This window comes from Salmo trutta, chromosome 32, assembly GCF_901001165.1.
Source record: "Salmo trutta chromosome 32, fSalTru1.1, whole genome shotgun sequence".
NCBI classification, from domain to species: Eukaryota; Metazoa; Chordata; class Actinopteri; order Salmoniformes; family Salmonidae; genus Salmo; species Salmo trutta.
Window position 1 is genome coordinate 26038006 of NC_042988.1, and position 23203 is coordinate 26061208.

The following is a 23203-nucleotide window of genomic DNA, read 5'->3' on the forward strand; positions in this document are numbered from 1 at the left end:
GGAACTTGAAACTCTCGACCCGATCCACTACAGCCCCGTCGATGTTAATGGGGGCCTGTTCGGCCCGCCATTTCCTGTAGTCCACGATTAGCTCCTTTGTCTTGCTCACATTGAGAGAGAGGTTGTTGTCCTGGCACCACACTGCCAGTACTCTGACCTCCTCCCTATAGGCTGTCTCATCATTGTCGGTGATTAGGCCTACCACTGTTGTGTAGTCAGCAAACTTAATGATGGTGTTGGAGTCGTGTTTGGCCACGCAGTCGTGGGTGAACAGGGAGTACAGGAGGGGACTAAGTACACACCCCTGAGGGGCCCCAGTGTTGAGGAACAGCGTGGCAGACGTGTTGTTACCTACCCTTACCACCTGGGAGCGGCCTGTCAGGAAGTCCAGGATTCAGTTGCAGAGGGAGGTGTTAAGTCCCAGGGTCCTTAGCTTAGTGATGAGCTTCGTGGGCACTATGGTGTTGAACGCTGAGCTGTAGTCAATGAACAGCATTCTCACATAGGTGTTTCTTTTGTCCAGGTGGGAAAGGGCAGTGTTGAGTGCGATTGAGATTGCATCATCTGTGGATCTGTTGGGGCGGTATGCAAGTTGGAGTGGGTCTAGGGTATCCGGGAGGATGCTGTTGATGTGAGCTATGACCAGCCTTTCAAAGCACTTCATGGCTACCGATGTGAGTGCTACGGGGTGGTAATCATTTAGGCAGGTTACCTTTGATTCCTTGGGCACAGGGGCTATGGTGGTCTGCTTGAAACATGTAGGTATTACAGACTTGGTCAGGGAGAGGTTGAAAATGTCAGTGAAGACACTTGCCCCCTGGTAATCCATCTGGCCCTGCGGCTTTGTGAATGTTGACCTGTTTAAAGGTCTTGCTCACATCGGTTACCGAGAGCTTAATTACACAGTCATCCAGAACAGCTGGTGCTCTCGTGCATGCTTCAGTGTTGTTTGCCTCGCGTCACTGGGCAGCTTGCGTCTCGGTTTCCCTTTATAGTCCGTAATAGTTTTCAAGCCCTGCCACATCTGACGAGTGTCAGAGCCGGTGTAGTAGGATTCAATCTTAAACCTGTATTGACGCTTTGCTTGTTTGATGGTTCGTCTGAAGGCATAGCAGGATTTATTATAAGCATCCGGATTTCTGTCCCGCTCCTTGAAAGTGGCAGCTCAAGCCTTTAGCTCGATGCGGATGTTGCCTGTAATCCATGGGTTCTGGATGGGATATGTACGTATGGTCACTGTGGGGATGACGTTGTCGATGCGCTTATTGATGAAGCCGATGACTGAGGTGGTATACTCCTCAATGTCATTGTATGAATCCCGGAACATATTCCAGACAATGCTAGCAAAACAGTCCTGTAGTGTAGCATCCGCGTCATCTGACCACTTCCGTATTGAGCAAGTCCCTGGTACTCCCTGCTTTAGTTTTTGCTTGTAAGCAGGAATCCAGAGGATAGAATTATGGTCAGATTTGCCAAATGGAGGGCGGGGGAGAGCTTTGTATGCATCTCTGTGTGTGGAGTAAAGGTGGTCTAGAGTTTTTTTCCCCTCTGGTTGCACATGTGACATGCTGGTAAAAATTTGGTAAAACTGATTTAAGTTTGCCTGCATTAAAGTCCCCGGCCACTAGGAGCACCGCTTCTGGATGAGCATTTTCTTGTTTGCTTCTGGCCTTATAGAGTTGGTTGAGTGCAGTCTTAGTGCCAGCATCGGTCTGTGGTGGTAAATAGACGGCTACGAATAATATGGATGAGAACTCTCTTGGTAGATAGTGTGGTATACAGCTTATCATAAGATACTCTACCACAGGCGAGCAATACCTCGAGACTTCTTTAATATTAGACATCGCGTACAATACAATGGTAGAAAGAGGTAAAAAGGTAGAAATACAAAAGGTAGAACAATTTAACTTCCATTTCACTAACTTTGTGGATTTCTTTTGATAGTAAGTATGCCGATTCAAAGTACATAGAAAAGACAAAATGAAAAAAAGAGGACTCTCTCAAAAGATAAGGCCTTTAAAAAGCTCTTACAAATCACACTGATAGTGTGCATTGACAATGACGTGCATTTGAATTCTTTAATTGAGCGATTAAGAGATTTCATTTGTCACCTTACTCCCAATAAACATTCTGTGAGCGGAGATACGCCTGGTGTGTCCCAAGACCCACAATGCATTTATTTAGAAGAACAAAGGTGATAGATAAAGGATTAATGAATGACTGTTTAAATCAGAGTGGGGAAGTTGAAGAGCAGTCAGAGATGACTTGGAGACACAGGAACAGGCAGACAAAGAGTGCGGCAACAATGCCAATCACACAGCCTACAAATAAGGAGAGGGGAATTCAATGGGACGACAGGAGGCAGGGAAATTGCACACCACTATGGCAGCCTAGTCTCACAGTGTTAGGTGTGCTCCACTCTGCTTCCACCATTGAAGGAGAGCCAGGCAGGGACAACGTGACCCTGACCCAGATACACACTGGGTATTGATAAAGGAAAGTTCAAGAAGAGGAAAAGGAGGGTTTTACATTTATTTTCTAAAGGAAAAATCTGTTCCCCTTCCTCAACAGGTTATAACCTGAGAACATGTATTTTTTCTATTTGACTATTTTTATACAGAACTGAGAATGTACAGTGTGTATTCACTGTGAAGAGACAGAGAACATAATTCATTGTTTTTATCAACACATTCACCAGCTGAACACAGACATGGTTATATCAACACACCACTGTAGACACAGATTCCTCACATCCCCATCTAGATATAACACCTCAAGATTCCCTCTGTCTCTCTACTGCTCTCTCTCTCTTCCGCTCTCTCTCTCTCTCTCTCTCTCTTCCGCTCTCTCTCTCTCTAGGATGCAGATGTATACAGTTAGTATGCTATGGGGGAAAATAACACCAGTCATCTTCTGCACTGTGACTGATATGAAAGTATATCCTTGGTTGAGCCTCCGATGCTCACCTTTCCCCTGCCCCCACAATCCCTTCACACACTGCACACAAAATGAAAGTCATAATTTCCCAGGTCTGTGCATTGTCCAGGTCACAATGACAGTAAGCATGTGTGCTCAACAGCCTTTCACTACAACCCATTTCCAGCCAAGCTCTAATGTTAGATCTTTATTGATTAAGCCACGCCATACATCATCAGTGCAGCTGTCCTCCATGCTACCTTCCCTTCATCCCCCCATCTCAGTGAATCCTCCTCCATCCCTGGCTGTCTCCATCACTCTCTTCTCTCACTCCGGGAACCTGTGTTTACTCACACACGGGCTCGTCTCTCTTTATCCTACTTGAATGGGGGTTAAAAGGCTTCGAGTGATAGAACGGGATTCCAATATGTCTGCAGAAAGAATTGGGTGTCAGCTATGATTTGGGTTTGAACTACAGTAAGTGAAGTAGGATTTACTTGGAACAATCGATTCCTATTGTAGCTAAGACCTCTATTCTGTAAAGACCCTTATTTCACCCTACCACTACCAATCACAACAGATAAACCACTGCTACTCAACTAAATACTGTAGATGTTTTCTTATTCCAGCTACTCAGAAAGACAATGACAATCCGACCATCTGTGGCATTGCATCTACCAATCTCCTCATTCTACATGATGTATTGTACGCCGATGTGTACAGCTATTTAACATTTGATCAAATGAGAATGAATTTTATTGTATTTCATAGCCCATTTCATATTTCCTCCGAGGGGACACATGCAAAGGAAAAGGGGTGAAATATGAGCTGATTCATCTCTGTGCCCTCTTCTCAGTGTCTCATGGGCTGCTTGGAGTACGATACAATTCCTGCAGCGTATTACACTAATATGATTTGGTACCGGGAGAGAAGCGATCAGATGGACGTGTGTTTGTGATCCCTCCACACACACACACACACACACACACACACACACACACACACACACACACACACACACACACACACACACACACACACAGAGAGAGAAGCGATAAGATATGTTTGTGATCCCTCCACACTATAGTGGATAATTGCATTTTACAAAATACCCTTATGCAACCATACCCCATGTATTACATTTTCAGTAGAGTAGATTGGTTAATACTTAGTTATTATTTCTAGAGAGGTTATTTCTTGGTTAGTTCTTATTTCTAGAGAGGTTATTTATTGGTTAGTTATTATTTCTAGAGAGGTTATTTCTTGGTTAGGTCTTATTTCTAGAGAGGTTATTTATTTATTGATCAAGACCATTGTGAGGCAGATAGATAACATCAGAGGTATTGATCCTTTCCTATGGTCTTCTTTCATCCATCCTGCATTCCAGTCTCTTTTGTCTTATTCCAAGCCTGGCTTTTGGGAATTTACAATAGTTTTGCTAGATAACATTATGTTGGTCTTATCTTACATAACATATTCATAACAAGTTAGTGGATAAAATCATGTGTGGTGTAAAGAGGTCAGCAAAGAGTCACTGTATGTGTAAAATAAATAAATAAATATATTTATACTACCCTTCAAAAGTTTGGGGTCACTTAGAAAAGTCCTTGTTTTTTAAAGAAAAGCAAATTTTTTGTCCATTTAAAATCGTCAGTTTCTTGGCAATTTCTCGCATGGAATAGCCTTCATTTCTCAGAACAAGAATAGACTGACGAGTTTCAGAAGAAAGTCATTTGTTTCTGGCCATTTTGAGCCTGTAATCAAACCCACAAATGCTGATGCTCCGGATACTCAACTAGACTAAAGAAGGCCAGCTGTATTGCTTCAGCAGTTTTCAGCTGTGCTAACATAATTGCAAAAGGGTTTTCTAATGCTCAATTAGCCTTTTAAAATGATAAACTTGGATTAGCTAACACAACGTGTCATTGGAACACAGGAGTGATGGTTGGTGATAATGGGCCTCTGTACTCCTATGTAGATATTCCATTGAAAATCAGCCGTTTCCAGATACAATAGTCATTTACAACATTAACAATGTCTACACTGTATTTCTGATCAATTTGATGTTATTTTAATGGACAAAAAAATTTGCTTTTCTTTCAAAAACAAGGACATTTCTAAGTGACCCCAAACTTTTGAACGGTAGTGTATATATCAGTAACAAGCCCTCAGGAGAACATGAAGTTGACAGCCTAACAGGCTATATGGGTAACTATGACACAAGGCTTTATGTAACGTAACATTGAAGGAGGCCTTGGATTTAATTCATGACATTTCTATGAAAACACCCATCCCTGTAGTCTATCTGTCGTCATTACTCAGCTGTATAGGTTTACTTCTGATTCCCATGCTTCAGTGTACTGCTACATAGGCTGGCACAATTACTGTATAACCGTGTAACCGCCATGAAAATAAAATACCCGCCATCACTGTTTAATATACAGTATATATATATACAGTGTATCATGAACTCTTAACAATGGGATGAAACTTTGTTGCTCCTTGCCTAGGAAACCCACCCCCAATGCAGTAGCGGACATAGAAACAGAATGAATAGAATAGACTTGGAACCTCTAATGGTCCTTGCTACCCCATTGAAGTTGACATTTAAAATGGTTTAAGTAAGAATTAAAGTAAGGGTTAAGGTTAATGTTTATGATTAGGGTAAGCGTATGGGTTAAGGTTAGGGTTAGGGTTTAGGGTAGGGACGTCCCAAAGATCCCGGATAACACTAACCAACCTTGAATGGGGATGCCCGTTCTATTCATTCTATCTATGGCAGCACATGCAGTCAGGATCGGAGAGGCTTCTAAAAAATAATTTGGGATGACGGTAACTGGCCAGCCAAATGATCGTGGTTACCGTAATAATCATTAGAATAGCAAAATAAATGAATAATAATAATACAAACAATATACAGAATAGATGTTTTTTTGATATTCGAACAGTTATTATGGAGACCTTGGTCATTTTGGCTGGCCGATTACTGTCATCCAAAATGCCATGACTGTCACAATATCCCCCCCCCGTCTCTCCAACCCGCACACTGATGTCACAAGGTCTTACCTATCTGAAGCAGACAGCACTGACTCCAGATCAGCAGAGGCAGCCAATAGGCTGGGCGCTAGCAATCCCTTGTATTTTACCCAGCAGCAAGCTACTGTGTGTTGACAGTGCTTGTCTTACTAGAAAGCAGCGGTCGGGGAATACTCATACCAGGCTCATTAACGCATAGCGGTTGGGCAGGAAATAAACATTCGTTAAACATAAAAGTGAGGATTTAATGCGGCCGCTCCTTCAGAGGTCGTGCGCCTCACTTCCTGAGAATAAGATAACCACTCAGGGTCAGCTCAAGGCTCTCTGGTCTATCCTCCCTACAGCTGCCTCAGGCCAACCACAGGCCTGGAGGGAGGAAGATCATGTTGCTGTATACAGTTAGTATGATATGAGGGAAAACACTAGTCATCTTCTGCACTGTGACTGATGTGATTGTGTATCCTTGCTTGAGCCTCTGATGCTCGCCCTTTCCCCCTGCACACAAAATGAAAGTCATCATTTACCAGGGCTGTGCACTGTGCACGCCCAATGACAGTAAGTAAGTGTGCTCAATACCCTTTTACTCAAACCGATTTCTAGCCAAGCTCTACCCAGCTAACAACAAATGTTCTCACAACTTTACAGAACGTTCCCTTCAAATCACTTACGGGCCCTTCCCAATGATGCAGAGAGAAAATAATAATAATAATAATAATAACACGAGAAATAAATACACAATGAGTAACAATAACTTGGCTATTCACACAGAGTATGCCATTACCGAGTCAATGTGCAGGGGTACAATGGGCATGGGCCCTCAGATCTTCAAAAAGTTATACAGCTAAACCATTGAGAGCATCTTAAATGGCTGCATCACCGCTTGGTATGGCAACTGCTTGGCATTCGGCGGCAAGGCACTACAGAGGGTAGGGCATACGGCCCAGTACATCACTGGGGCTGAACTTACTGCCATCCAGGATCTCTATACCAGGCGGTGTCAGAGGAAGGCCCTAAAAATTGTCAAAGACTCCAGCCACCCAAGTCATAGTTAAATAAAGGTTCAATAAAATAAATAAAATAAAATAAAAAATTGACTGTTCTCTCTGCTACCCCACAACGAGTGGTATCGGAGCGCCCAAGTCTGGGACAAAAAGGATCCTGAACAGCTTCTACCCCTAAGCCATAAGACTGCTGAACACTTAATCAAATGGCTACCTGGACAATTTACATTGACCCCCTTTATTATAATTTTTTTGTCTTCATTTCTTTTGTACTGACTCTCTTGCACTGGCTCTATGCACACTCACTATACTCTATCCACACACTCACACATACTACACTGACACTCCAACACACAATGCACACACAACATAGGCTCACACACACATGCATAGATGGGTTCAAGTCCGGGTTCTGGCTAGGCCACTCAAGGACATTCTGAGACTTGTCCCGAAGCCAATTCTGCGTTGTCTTGGCTGTGTGCTTAGGGTCGTTATCCTGTTGAAAGGTGAACCTTCGCCTCCAGTATGAGATCCTGAGCGCTCTGTAGCAGGTTTTCATCAATGATCTCTCTGTACTTTGCTCCGTTCATCTTTCCCTCGATCCTGACTAGTCTCCCAGTCCCTGCCGCTGAAAAACATCCCCACAGCATCACGTCCTCCAGACGTGATGCTTGGCATTCAGGCCAAAGAGTTCAATCTTGGTTTAATCAGACCAGAGAATATTGTTTCTCATGTTCTGAGTCCTTTAGTTTGCCTTTTGGCAAACTCCAACTGTCATGTGCCTTTTACTGAGGAGTGGCTTCCGTCTGGCCTGTTTGGTGGAGTGCTGCAGAGATGGTTGTCCTTCTGGAAGGTTCTATCTAGAAGAAAAAGAAACGCACACCTATTAAGGCGAGGTGCTGGCTAGCGGAGTAGAAAACTTGAAAATAAGGGAGAGCCGCACACTCTAGGAGCTCAGATGCAAAAATGTAATATCCAATGGTCGAAAAATTTTTACATTTACATTTTTGTAAATGTTGGATATTCAATTTTTGCATCTGAGCTCCTAGAGTGTGCGGCTCTCCCTTATTTTCAAGTCTTCTGGAAGGTTCTCCCATCTCCACAGAGGAATTCTGGAGCTGTCTCAGAGTGGCAATCGGGTTCTTGGTCACCTCCCTGACCAAGGCCCTTCTCACCCGATTGCTCAGTTTGGCAGGGCGGCCAGCTCTAGGAAGAGTCTTGGTGGTTCTAAACTTCTTCCATTTAAGAATGATGGAGGCCACTGTGTTCTTGGGGACCTTCAATGCTGCAGACATTTTTTGTGCCTCGACACAATCCTGTCTCTGAGCTCTACGAACAATTCCTTTGACCTCATGGCTTTGTTTTTGCTGTGACATGCACTGTCAACTGTGGGACCTTATATAGACAGGTGTGTGCTTTTCCAAATCATGTCCAATCAATTGAATTTACCATAGTTGGACTCCAATGAAGTTGTAGAAATATCTCAAGGATGAACAATGGGAAAAGAATGCCCCTGAGCTCAATTTCGAGGCTCATAGCAAAGGGTCTGAATACTTATGTATTTGTAATAAATTAGCAACAAATTCTAAAAACCTGCTTTCACTTTGTTATTATGGGGTATTGTGTGTAGATTGATGAGGATTTATGCATTAGGGCAGGTAGTGTTCTCCTGGTATCCGCCAAACCCAGATTCGTCCATCGGACAGCGTGATTCATCACTACAGAGAACGCGTTTCCAATGCTCCAATGGCGGCGAGCTTTACACCACTCCAGTCGAAGTTTGGCATTGTGCATGGTGATCTTAGGCTTGGGTGCGGCTGCTCGGCCATGGAAACCCATTTCATGAAGCTCCCAATGAAAGGTTATTGTGTTAACGCTGCTTCCAGGGGCAGTTTGGAACTCGGTAGTGAGTGTTGCAACCGAGGACAGATGGTCTGTTCTGTGAACTTGTATGGTCTACGACTTCGCGGCTGAACCATTGCTGCTCCTAGACATTTCCACTTCACAATAACAGCACTTACAGTTGACCGGGACAGCTCTAGTAGGGCAGACATTTTATGAACTGACATGTTGGAAAGGTGGCATCCTATGACGGTGCCACGCAGAAAGTCACTGAGCTCATCAATAAGGCCATTCTACTGCCAATGTTTGTCTATGGACATTGCACAGACAACAGGTGTGGCTGAAACAGCTGAATCCACTAATTTAAAGGGGTGTCCACATGCTTTTGTATATATAGTGTATAAATATTTTGTATTTATTATTGTATTATACAGGGCACATTTGGAAAAGAGACCTAGGTCTCAATCTCCCCAGTCAAAATAAAGGTGAAATAAAAATGTAAAAAGGACATAGCGTAGGGTCTATCACACTGTGGATTCAACAAGTTCTTATCAAATGATCCCTCATATAAGAACTATCTCTTAGCAGTCAATTATCACACTTCATACACTCTTCAGGCTAGGAGAGGAACACTGCACAAAGGGAGGTTTTATACGTTACACTGTGACCAGAGGTGAGGTACACAATGTTCCGATACATAGCATTCTTACTTAGACCACGAGAGGGGAGAAAGCAATATTGTACACAGCAGGGAGGCAGATGCAGCATTATACAATATTATAAACATTGTGGTTCGAGCCCTGAATGCTGATTAGCTTAAAGATGTGGTATATCAGCCTGCATAACATGGGTATGACAAAACCTTTATTTTACTGTATAATGTTGGGGCTGCCCCAGCTGTATACAGTATTATTATGATACAGAGTATGGAGGCAGCCACAGCATTATACAGTATTATTATAATACAGAGTATGGAGGCAGCCCCAGCATTATACAGTATTATTATGATACAGAGTATGGAGGCAGCCCCAGCATTATACAGTATTATTATGATACAGAGTATGGAGGCAGCCCCAGCATTATACAGTATTATTATGATACAGAGTATGGAGGCAGCCCCAGAATTATACAGTATTATTTTGATTCAGAGTATGGAGGCAGCCCCAGCATTATACAGTATTAATTTAATTCAGAGTATGGAGGCAGCCCCAACATTATACAGTATTATTATAATACAGAGTATGGAGGCAGCCCCAGCATTATACAGTATTGTTTTGATTCAGAGTATGGAGGCAGCCCCAGCATTATACAGTATTATTATGATACAGAGTATGGAGGCAGCCCCAGCATTATTATAATGCAGAGTATGGAGGCAGCCCCAGCATTATACAGTATTATTATGATACAGAGTATGGAGGCAGCCCCAGCATTATACAGTATTATTATAATACAGACTATGGAGGCAGCCCCAGCATTATACAGTATTATTATGATACAGAGTATGGAGGCAGCCCCAGCATTATTATAATGCAGAGTATGGAGGCAGCCCCAGCATTATACAGTATTATTATGATACAGAGTATGGAGGCAGCCCCAGCATTATACAGTATTATTATAATACAGAGTATGGAGGCAGCCCCAGCATTATAAAGTATTATTATGATACAGAGTATGGAGGCAGCCCCAGAATTATACAGTATTATTTTGATTCAGAGTATGGAGGCAGCCCCAGCATTATACAGTAATATTATGGTACATAGTATGGAGGCAGCCCCAGCATTATACAGTATTATTATAATACAGAGTATGGAGGCAGCCCCAGCATTATACAGTATTATTACAATACAGAGTATGGAGGCAGCCCCAGCATTATACAGTATTATTACAATACAGAGTATGGAGGCAGCCCCAGCATTATACAGAACTATTATACAAAGTATGGAGGCAGCCACAGCATTATACAGTACCATTATAATACAGAGTATGGAGGCAGCCCCAGCATTATACAGTACTATTATAATACAGAGTATGGAGGCAGCCACAACATTATAGAGTAATATTATGGTACAGAGTATGGAGGCAGCCCCAGCATTATACAGTATTTTTATGATACAGAGTATGGTGGCAGCCCCAGCATTATACAGTATTATTATGATACAGAATGGTGGCAGCCCCAGCATTATACAGTATTTTTATGATACAGAGTATGGTGGCAGCCCCAGCATTATACAGTATTTTTATGATACAGAGTATGGTGGCAGCCCCAGCATTATACAGTATTATTATGATACAGAGTATGGTGGCAGCCCCAGCATTATACAGTATTTTTATGATACAGAGTATGGTGGCAGCCCCAGCATTATACAGTATTTTTATGATGCAGAGTATGGAGGCAGCCCCAGCATTATACAGTATTATTATAATACAGAGAATGGAGACAGCCCCAGAATTATACATAATTATTATGATACAGAGTATGGAGGCAGCCCCAGCATTATACAGTATTATTATGATACAGAGTATGGAGGCAGCCCCAGCATTATACAGTATTATTATGATACAGAGTATGGAGGCAGCCCCAGCAATATACAGTGTTATTATGATACAGAATGGTGGCAGCCCCAGCATTATACAGTATTATTATGATACAGAGTATAGAGGCAGCCCCAGCATTATACAATACTATTATAATACAGAGAATGGAGGCAGCCCCAGAATTATACAGAATTATTATGATACAGTGTATGGAGGCAGCCCCAGCATTATACAGTATTATTATGGTACAGTGTATGGAGGCAGCCCCAGCATTATACAGTATTATTATGGTACAGTGTATGGAGGCAGCACCATAATTACACATTACTATTATAATACAGAGTACGGAGGCAGCCCCAGCATTAAACAGTATTATTATGGTAGAGAATATGGAGGCAGCCCCAGCATTATACAGTATTATTATGGTAGAGAATATGGAGGCAGCCCCAGCATTATACAGTATTATTATGGTAGAGAATATGGAGGCAGCCCCAGCATTATACAGTACTATTATAATACAGAGTATGGAGGCAGCCCCAGCATTATACAGTATTATTATAATACAGAGTATGGAGGCAGCCCCAGCATTAAACAGTATTATTATAATACAGAGTATGGAGGCAGCCCCAGCATTATACAGTATTATTATGGTAGAGAATATGGAGGCAGCCCCAGCATTACACAGTATTATTATGATACAGAGTATGGAGGCAGCCCCAGCATTATACAGTATTATTATGGTAGAGAATATGGAGGCAGCCCCAGCATTACACAGTATTATTATGATACAGAATATGGAGGCAGCCCCAGCATTATACAGTATTATTATGATACAGAGTATGGAGGCAGCCCCAGCATTATACAGTATTATTATAATACAGAGTATGGAGGCAGCCCCAGCATTATACAGTACTATTATAATACAGAGTATGGAGGCAGCCCCAGCATTATACAGTACTATTATAATACAGAGTATGGAGGCAGCCCCAGCATTATACAGTATTATTATAATACAGAGTATGGAGGCAGCCCCAGCATTATACAGTATTATTATAATACAGAGTATGGAGGCAGCCCCAGCATTATACAGTATTATTATGGTAGAGAATATGGAGGCAGCCCCAGCATTACACAGTATTATTGTGATACAGAGTATGGAGGCAGCCCCAGCATTATACATTATTATTACGAATCAGAGTATAGAGGCAGCCCCAGCATTATACAGTATTATTATGATACAGAGTATGGAGGCAGCCCCAACGTTATACAGTATTATCATGATACAGAGTATGGAGGCAGCCCAGCATTATACAGTAATATTATGGTACAGAGTATGGAGGCAGCCCCAGCATTATACAGTACTATTATAATACAGAGTATGGAGGCAGCCCCAGCATTATACAGTATTATTATGGTGCAGAGTATGGAGGCAGCCCCAGCATTATACAGTATTATTATGATACAGAGTATGGAGGCAGCCCCAGCATTATACAGTATTATTATGATACAGAGTATGGAGGCAGCCCCAGCATTATACAGTATTATTATGATACAGAGTATGGAGGCAGCCCCAGCATTATACAGTATTATTATGATACAGAGTATGGAGGCAGCCCAGCATTATACAGTATTATTATAACACAGAGTATGGAGGCAGCCCCAGCATTATACAGTCATATTATGATACAGAGTATGGAGGCAGCCCCAGCATTATACAGTATTATTATAATAGAGTATGGAGGCAGCCCCAGCATTATACAGTATTTTTATGATGCAGAGTATGGAGGCAGCCCCAGCATTATACAGTATTATTATGATACAGAGTATGGAGGCAGCCCCAACGTTATACAGTATTATCATGATACAGAGTATGGAGGCAGCCCCAGCATTATACAGTACTATTATAATACAGAGTATGGAGGCAGCCCCAGCATTATACAGTATTATTATGGTACAGAGTATGGAGGGAGCCCCAGCATTATACAGTATTATTATAATACAGAGTATGGAGGGAGCCCCAGCATTATACAGTATTATTATGATACAGAGTATGGAGGCAGCCCCAGCATTATACAGTACTATTTTGATTCAGAGTATGGAGGCAGCCCCAGCATTATACAGTATTATTATGATACAGAGTATGGAGGCAGCCCAGCATTATACAGTATTATTATGATACAGAGTATGGAGGGAGCCCCAGCATTATACAGTATTATTTTGATTCAGAGTATGGAGGCAGCCCCAGCATTATACAGTATTGTTTTGATTCAGAGTATGGAGGCAGCCCAGCATTATACAGTATTATTATGATACAGAGTATGGAGGGAGCCCCAGCATTATACAGTATTATTTTGATTCAGAGTATGGAGGCAGCCCCAGCATTATACAGTATTGTTTTGATTCAGAGTATGGAGGCAGCCCCAGCATTATACAGTATTATTATGATACAGAGTATGGAGGCAGCCCCAGCATTATACAGTATTGTTTTGATTCAGAGTATGGAGGCAGCCCCAGCATTATACAGTATTATTATGATACAGAGTATGGAGGCAGCCCCAGCATTATACAGTATTATTATGATACAGCGTATGGAGGCAGCCCCAGCATTATTATAATACAGAGTATGGAGGCAGCCCCAGCATTATAAAGTATTATTATGATACAGAGTATGGAGGCAGCCCCAGCATTATACGGTATTGTTTTGATTCAGAGTATGGAGGCAGCCCAGCATTATACAGTAATATTATGGTACAGAGTATAGAGGCAGCCCCAGCATTATTATAATACAGAATATGGAGGCAGCCCCAGCATTATACAGAACTATTATACAAAGTATGGAGGCAGCCACAGCATTATACAGTACTATTATAATACAGAGTATGGAGGCAGCCCCAGCATTATACAGTACTATTATAATACAGAGTATGGAGGCAGCCACAGCATTATACAGTAATATTATGGTACAGAGTATGGAGGCAGCCCCAGCATTATACAGTATTATTATAATACAGAGTATGGAGGCAGCCCAGCATTATACAGTACCATTATGATACAGAGTATGGAGGCAGCCCCAGCATTATACAGTATTATTATGATACAGAGTATGGAGGCAGCCCCAGCATTATACAGTATTATTATGATACAGAGTATGGAGGCAGCCCCAGCATTATACAGTATTATTATGATACAGAGTATGGAGGGAGCCCCAGCATTATACAGTATTATTTTGATTCAGAGTATGGAGGCAGCCCCAGCATTATACAGTATTATTATGATACAGAGTATGGAGGGAGCCCCAGCATTATACAGTATTGTTTTGATTCAGAGTATGGAGGCAGCCCCAGCATTGTACAGTATTGTTTTGATTCAGAGTATGGAGGCAGCCCCAGCATTATACAGTATTATTATGATACAGAGTATGGAGGCAGCCCCAGCATTATACAGTATTGTTTTGATTCAGAGTATGGAGGCAGCCCCAGCATTATACAGTATTATTATGATACAGAGTATGGAGGCAGCCCCAGCATTATTATAATACAGAGTATGGAGGCAGCCCCAGCATTATACAGTATTATTATGATATAGCGTATGGAGGCAGCCCCAGCATTATTATAACACAGAGTATGGAGGCAGCCCCAGCATTATACAGTATTATTATGATACAGAGTATGGAGGCAGCCCCAGCATTATACAGTATTATTATAATACAGAGTATGGAGGCAGCCCCAGCATTATAAAGTATTATTATGATACAGAGTATGGAGGCAGCCCCAGCATTATACAGTATTGTTTTGATTCAGAGTATGGAGGCAGCCCCAGCATTATACAGTAATATTATGGTACAGAGTATAGAGGCAGCCCCAGCATTATTATAATACAGAATATGGAGGCAGCCCCAGCATTATACAGAACTATTATACAAAGTATGGAGGCAGCCACAGCATTATACAGTACTATTATAATACAGAGTATGGAGGCAGCCCCAGCATTATACAGTACTATTATAATACAGACTATGGAGGCAGCCACAGCATTATACAGTACTATTATAATACAGAGTATGGAGGCAGCCCCAGCATTATACAGTACTATTATAATACAGAATATGGAGGCAGCCACAGCATTATACAGTAATATTATGGTACAGAGTATGGAGGCAGCCCAGCATTATACAGTATTATTATAATACAGAGTATGGAGGCAGCCCCAGCATTATACAGTATTATTATGATACAGAGTATGGAGGCAGCCCCAGCATTATACAGTATTATTATGATACAGAGTATGGAGGCAGCCCCAGCATTATACAGTATTATTATGATACAGAGTATGGAGGCAGCCCCAGCATTATACAGTATTATTATGATACAGAGTATGGAGGCAGCCCCAGCATTATACAGTATTATTATGATTCAGAGTATGGAGGCAGCCTCAGCATTATACAGTACTATTATGATACAGAGTATGGAGGCAGCCCCAGCATTATACAGTATTATTATGATACAGAGTATGGCGGCAGCCCCAGCATTATACAGTATTATTATAGTACTCTTTGGTCTTATTAATTAGCTTGTTGGAGGTTTATTTTTGTCATTAAAAGTCAGGGACACCGGCACTGTTTAATTTGTCAAGGCTGAGATGCCGCCATTATCTACCCACCGTGCCTCAGCTCCAGGGCTAAACATTGTTGATGATTCTGTCTGCCAATTAAAAACCTCAACCAAATTAATTCACATTAAAAAGGGTTTTTTTTGTTTACTTTGATGCTAATGTTTACCTACTGGGTGTGTTGGAGGGTTACCCAAAACACTTCACATCAATCAGGAAGCTCATTAGACCTTTGTGGACTCCGACACCCACAATGCCCCTCTCACTTCCACCACCTCCTCTCTTCCGGCCTCAGATCTGATCACAGACTCCATCTGTATCTCTGTATCACTCTCTTTGTACTATTCTCTCCCTTGTATCAACCATTGTGCTGCATAATTCTCTGTAATGCTGGATTCCTTATCGGAGAATCACATTAGATGAGTTAATTTACAAGATGTAAAACCCTCCTCAGATCTAGATACTGAGCAGCAACAGATCACTTCCTCATAGTGATCAGGGAGAAGCAGACTATGAATATTAGCAGTTTCAATGGCTACTAATCATGTTCCGGTTCTTTCATCCTTGCCAAACTGAGCCTTGGAGAGAGGGCCAAAAGGAGCTGGAGCATTGGAAGAGAAAATAGCCGAGATGTGGGTGAGATTGAATGAGGGATGATGGGGGAAGGCGACAGTCAAAAAGAGATTTTGTCTTAAAGACAAAAAGCTCTCATTTGTATGATAATACCAGACTTTGCTCCAAGCCCCACTGAGACTGGCTGCTGTGACGAGACTGTCTCATTCCACTCTAAACAATTCAGCCAAACAAGTCATACCGTGGGGGAGATTCCTTTCCCTCTGTGTGTGTGTGTGTGTGTGTGTGTGTGTGTGTGTGTGTGTGTGTGTGTGTGTGTGTGTGTGTGTGTGTGTGTGTGTGTGTGTGTGTGTGTCATCCAACCTCAGACTGACAAGTGGGTGTTGGAGCGAGACATTGGCACTAGAATAGATTGCCATGCCATAGTGAGCGCCAAGTATGAAGGTTGCACAGACATTATTCTTGTTGTGTATAGACAACCATCAAACAAACACTTGATGAAGTATTAAGCTCTGGGTTGTGTACAAATGGTCCATCAAGTGCTTGATTCAAGACCATCACTGCTTTACTAATGAAAGGAAAATATCCTCGTCACTAGACAACTCCATAACCGCTCACATGGAACAACCAATGAGGGAGCAAGTCCAGCTCCCTTCACCTGACCTATACGATGATGATAGGTCAAACAAACGAGGGAAGCAATTGTGAAGGTTCACTCTGAGCTGAAAGGCAATAATCAGCAGAAAATAACAAGAGTTTACAGCTGTACTTCAAGCTGTAAACTCTTGTCTTTTGTGGTGATCATTGCATTTCAGCTCAGGATGAACCTTTACAATACTTGTGTCATATCTGCTAACAGAAGGTACTGTCTGTAACAATAATGTTCGCTGATAGTTGACAAATGAATATTTTTTAGCATATCACAGCATAAACCATACAATAACACCACTGCAGTAGTTAAATTCAGAATCCAGACGAGAGGCCTTGAGCAGTAGCCTTGTAAGCCGCCTGATCTCGCGAGCTTTCAGGAATGTTTGCCATGAGGCTACTTCAGTGGAGGTCTGAGCAGAGTATTTGTGGTGTGTGAAGACAAGAGGCAGTCCAGCAATCAAAACAAACATGGGAAAGGGAGGAGGGAGTTCAAGGAGGGTAAAGTAACGACATGGTACTATGTGTTGAGGAAATAGTGAAGGAGGAAGAGGGTCCATGGGCGAAGGAGTGGAGAGGGGGTTAAAGGGCTCAGTAATGTGTGTTTTCCCAGAGCACAATGTGTGTGTATGTGAAAAAAGACAACTTATGCGTGCAAGCGTGTGTGTGCCTGGATGTGTGAACATGTGTGACTATGTACGTAGATGTGTGAACATTCTCTGGTTGTGTGTGTGTGTGAGTATGTGATATGTACGTGTGTGTGTGTGCGTATGTAAGCATGTGTGTGAGGATTCTTGTGTGAGTATGTACGTGTTTATTTGTTTGAGTGTGTGTGTGTGTGTTTGCGAGTGTGTGTGTGTGTGTGTGTGTGTGTGTGTGTGTGTGTGTGTGTGTGTAAGTGGGAGAGTGTTGAAGCATTGATTAATAGAGCAAACATTGTGACATGAGGGACAAACTGTCTGTGATTCAGCCTGGGAATTAAGCTGTCTGTCATTAATCAGCCGACTCTCTTCTGCACCGAGTCCATTTTTTACCTGGTAATACTCCCACAGCCATTGGGATCAACACCATGAATCAGGATAGGATAAAATGCCCTGCATCCCTCCTTCTCGCTTTCATTCTGTCTCTGTCTTTCTCTCACTCTTTTTCTCACTAACTCTCTCTCACACGTCCTCACACACACACACACACACACACACACACACACACACACACACACACACACACACACACACACACACACATACACACACATACACACACACACACACACACACACACACACACACACACCCTTACATTCCTATTACCGAACCAGCTTCAAACATCATTTAGTCATTTTTCTCTTATTGAAACCCAGTCCCATTGAAGAGGAGTGGAACTTAGTTCCAACTACTGGGTGTGGGATTAGAGGAGGTGTGTGTGTGTGTGTGTGTGTGTGTGTGTGTGTGTGTGTGTGTGTGTGTGTGTGTGTGTGTGTGTGTGTGTGTGTGTGTGTGTGTGTGTGTGTGCATGCGTGCGTGCGTGTGCGTGCGTGAGAGAGAGAGTGTGTGTGTGAGAGTGTGTCTACTGCCACATTCAACAAAGAGGAGTGCAGAGTGAACATGAAGAGATCCCACAGTGTCGCTCGGAGCAGCACTGTGCCTGCTGAAGCCTTTGGAGTGATGAGCACCCAGCCATCTCCAAAACACTACAGCAGGGAATACATTATACATAAGTAGTACAACAATGTGCTCTCTCTGGGAGCAGCAGTTGAAGCACATCTGCTCAGTGTTCCTGGAAGCTCTCAGCCATGCAGACAATGGGGACAGCCCTGATGTTTATGGCCCCCATGTTCCCCACTTAATGTCCACTTTGTTTCTGTCATATGCATTTTCCATCCTCCTCCTCAGACATTTGGCTACGGTGTTTTAGTTAATACCAAGAAGACAGATGTTCTACTCTTTCTAGGGGTTGGTTGGACAGATATCTATGTAGATCACATTCTAACCGCATTCCGAAGAAGGGAAAGTGTCTCACTGTTGTCATGACGTTGGCCTCTTTGGGTACAGGGAGGACAGTTGGCCCCCTCCCCTTTGTACCATCCCCCAACCTACCTTCCCCCCAACCCAGGCCCTGTGTGAAAGGGTTGTAAAAACTCTAAGAGGAGAATCTCCTACCACATGTTTCATAGAGAGACAAAGGAAATTCTTCCAACTCATAGAATTGGAGAACCGAGCGACATGTGTGTTCTGGAGAAGGTATGGAAGATTGGTGAAGAATCCAGCTACGAACTGGTCCGCTTGGAACAATTTTGTGATACTCAGAAGAGACAATATAGCCATATTACCATAAAACTGTTTATATAATAGCCTCAGCGATGAGACTTGCATCATAATGGTTGTATAAAATGTATTAATAAGGATAAAGCTATTTGTAATACATTGAGATGCTATGTACTGATGTTAATGTGAATTGGATTTCTGTACCAAGCTTCACTCAGCCATCGGCACGCCCCCCAAGGGACACAGACAGGACCAGGCGTCATTTGACAAGCCTGTTCAAGGGTCACTATAAAACTATACCCTGAGCTACATTTCTCCAGACCAGGCCTCCACTCCATTAGTGAGTTGGCCAATAGGTTTTACCATCCAATTCCTCTACTAAAAGTGAACTACACCACGTGGTTAACTTTTAGACTATCGAGACCGACAGAATAAGAACAAGTCTTTGATATTCATTATTAGTCTGCAGCTAAGTAAATTATATCATCGAACGCGAAGACCAACGAAACATCCATTCTATGACGACATTAATGAATGTCGCTCTGAAAGATCCATTCTAACCGAGAGATTAGAGAGCGAGAGAACGCGGACAAAACTCCCCAACAGAACAGAACTCTCCAACAAGGATCCAGACGACACACTGAGCGTAAATATATATTGATTGCAATTGTTCCCGAATGAGTGAGCGTTCAATTGTCAATTGTAATATTAATGAACTCTGTAGGTGTGCATCCTCAGCTGACTTTTATGATCCATTGTTCAACAGGCCGACCTGCCTGTTTAGCCCATTAGAGCACATTACGCTACCAATCCTTTGTGACGATAATTACTGTTTGTATGTTTTCTGTTAATTACTTAGTGTATTAAATAAATGATTTTAAGACAATTGATGTATGGATGATTTTAGTAAAGACTGGGTTCGTGCAGATACAACAATTTACGACGTTTGGAATGAGACTGGACTCGAGGTAAAATACACCATTTAAACCAGAAGATAATCGGCCTATACTATAATATGGGAAAGTTATATTAGGAAAATTATAACTTTGTAATCTGAGTATTTTCCTTGGTGCCCCGATCTCCTAGTTAATTACAATTAAACGATTAATCAGTTTAATCGCGTGATAATAATTACAGGGAGTTAATTGATAAACATGTCTTCAGTTTAATGGTACCCCAAAGACACGACACTGTGCTAAAGACAACCTTGGCTTTCACCACTGAACTGTAACCAGGATTTATCTTTCTCCCCATCTGAGTGAGGTTACACATTACAAGAGGCTACTGGTGAGAGGATGACCATGCACAGACCACAAGGCCTGTACTTCACACTTAACAATAAGGCCTTTGGGAGTTCATGGGAAATAATAGTATTGTAAATGAAGCTAGGGTCCTTTTCAGCTCTGAGAGACAAATACGATTATAACACCCCATTTGTGACATATCTCAGATATTGTTTCAGTAATGTTATAGCATTACTGTTTATTTTTGCGACCAGGGCCATTCAACCGTAGTATTACTGCCCCTGTAGTATTGGATAACGTTGTTTAAATGGAAGCCTTCTTCCAAATAAACGCAACATGCAACAATTTCAAAGATTTTACTGAGTTACAGTTCATAGGAGGAAATCAGTCAATTGAAATACATTCATTTGGCCCTAATCTATGGATTTCACATGACTGGGCAGCAGCACAGCCATGGGTGGGCCTGGGAGGGCATAGGCCCACCCACTGGGGTGTCAGGCCCCAGCCAATCAGAATGAGTTTTCCACACAAAGGAGCTTTATTACAGACAGAAATACTCCTCAGCCGGATGTGGAGGTCCTGGGCTGGCGTGGTTACACGTGGTCTGAGGTTGTGAGGCCAGTTGGATGTACTGCCAAATTCACTAAAACGACGTTGTCGGGCACTGATGATCGAGATATGAACATTCAATTCTCTGGCAACAGCTCTGGTGAACATTCCTGCAGTCAGCATGCCAATTGCACACTCCCTCAACACTTGAGACATCTGTGGCATTGTGTTGTCTGACAAAACTGCACATTTTAGAGTGGCATTTTATTGTCCCCAACACAAGGGGCACCTGTGTAATGATCATGCTGTTTAATCAGTTTCTTGATATGCCACACCTGTCTGGTGGATGGATTATCTTGGCAAAGGAGAAATAAAGTAAACAAATCTGTGCACCAAATTTGAGAGAAATACGCTTTTTGTGCATATGGAACATTTCTGGGATCTTTAATTTCAGATCATGAAAAATGGGACCAAACACTTTACATGTACGTTTATATTTTTGTTCAGTACATATAGTCTTCTTCAATTATGTGATTTTAAACACCCACTCAGGAGGAAGACCACAAGCAAGTGTTTTGGTGCAGGTTAGTGTTTTCATCATAAATTTTGACTTTGCAGTTGGCCTATCTATCGGAAATCGCTCAGTTATGCCTCCAGGACAAAACTCATTCCAATAAAATGTCAACCTGCTGTTTTGCTCATCATTTCTCACCTACCAACCAGGGGTCCAGTTGTGAAATGGTAGTTCAGTATTGCATTAGTCCCTATAACGAAATATAGGTGGCAAGCATACACATATTAATAAATATGCATGGGGAAACCATAACAAATATATTATCCTGAAAATGGATGGTTAAGTTACAGGTTAATAGACACTCTTAGTAGGGCCATATGTTCTGCTTTTGGAACAGCCCTGGCCATACCAGGGTAAAGAAAGGGAGCATGATAAATCAACCCAATCTAAGGCTTGATAAATAATAGATAGGTGGTATAATGACTAAATTAATGGCTGCCAGAGGCTCACATTACTACCTAATTATTAACACTTTCCCAAATGTACGTTCATAATTATAAATATCAAAATGGATTTGACATGCCTGACTTCCACGCATGGACAAGATGCATAGCTGAAAAAACGTAATGCCTATGCAAACACACGCATGCACACACACACAAGCATTAACATAGAGTCTGTGCATTTAGTCCAGTCTTTTCCATTATGAAACCTGTTGCTGCTGCACAGTGGCTTGTTGTAGCCTATCCTCTTTCACAGCGCCATCAACAGATCCAGATCAATAAAAATGACATTATTACAGTAGCCTAGTTCTCTTTTTTGGTTGCGATGGCAACGCAAAGATGAATTTCTTAGCTTAGTGAGGGACTGCAAATGACGATTAATTTAACTTGTGATCAATTACAGGGTACCATGGGTAGGCTAGATTGTTGTGCACCAACACAGGTTTCTTCTGAATAAACAAGTTGGAATAGATTTCCTACCTGTCATCAGCCTGCCAGTCACCCAGCAACAGGTCTCGGAACCGGTACCGTGGAGGCAGCGGGAGCACCTCCTTCTCCAGCTCTACCACTACCATGGTCCCCTCCTGAGCGCCGAACCCACCAGTGCACAATGCCAGAGATTGAGACGCGAACAAACAGAGTCGCCTCTAGAGGGGCTTATCAAAATTAACTATTCTTTTGTTATTCAACTTCCAAATAACACATACCTGTATGAGCACCCTAAAATGTTGTTAATTTATTACTGCCACAATGTAATATCTTTCTTCTTCCAATGCAACAGGTCGAGGATGCTCCGCCGTGACATGCACGTGAGTACTTTTGGCTTGACAGGATACGGAGCAACTGGTTGTCTCTTTGAACATCCGCTGGCTCCTTATGGACGCAGCGAAAGCAGACCTCGAACAATTACATACTCTGCGTCTACGAGCAGTAGGTTACAAGCCCAAATCCCTGCAGGGCACATTTTAAA

At 42.3% G+C, this 23203-nt stretch overlaps 1 protein-coding gene across 1 annotated transcript in view; it reads right to left on the minus strand.

Annotated features, from left to right (window-relative positions):
- Positions 1–22821, minus strand: part of LOC115171567 (potassium channel subfamily T member 2) — a 90336-nt gene extending 67515 nt beyond the window's left edge. Inside the window, exon 1 of the mRNA XM_029728515.1 lies at positions 22714–22821. Coding sequence (XP_029584375.1) covers positions 22714–22808 — 95 coding nt within the window. The 5' untranslated portion in view covers positions 22809–22821. The remainder of the gene's footprint in view (positions 1–22713) is intronic.
- Between the last annotated feature and the right edge of the window lie 382 nt (positions 22822–23203).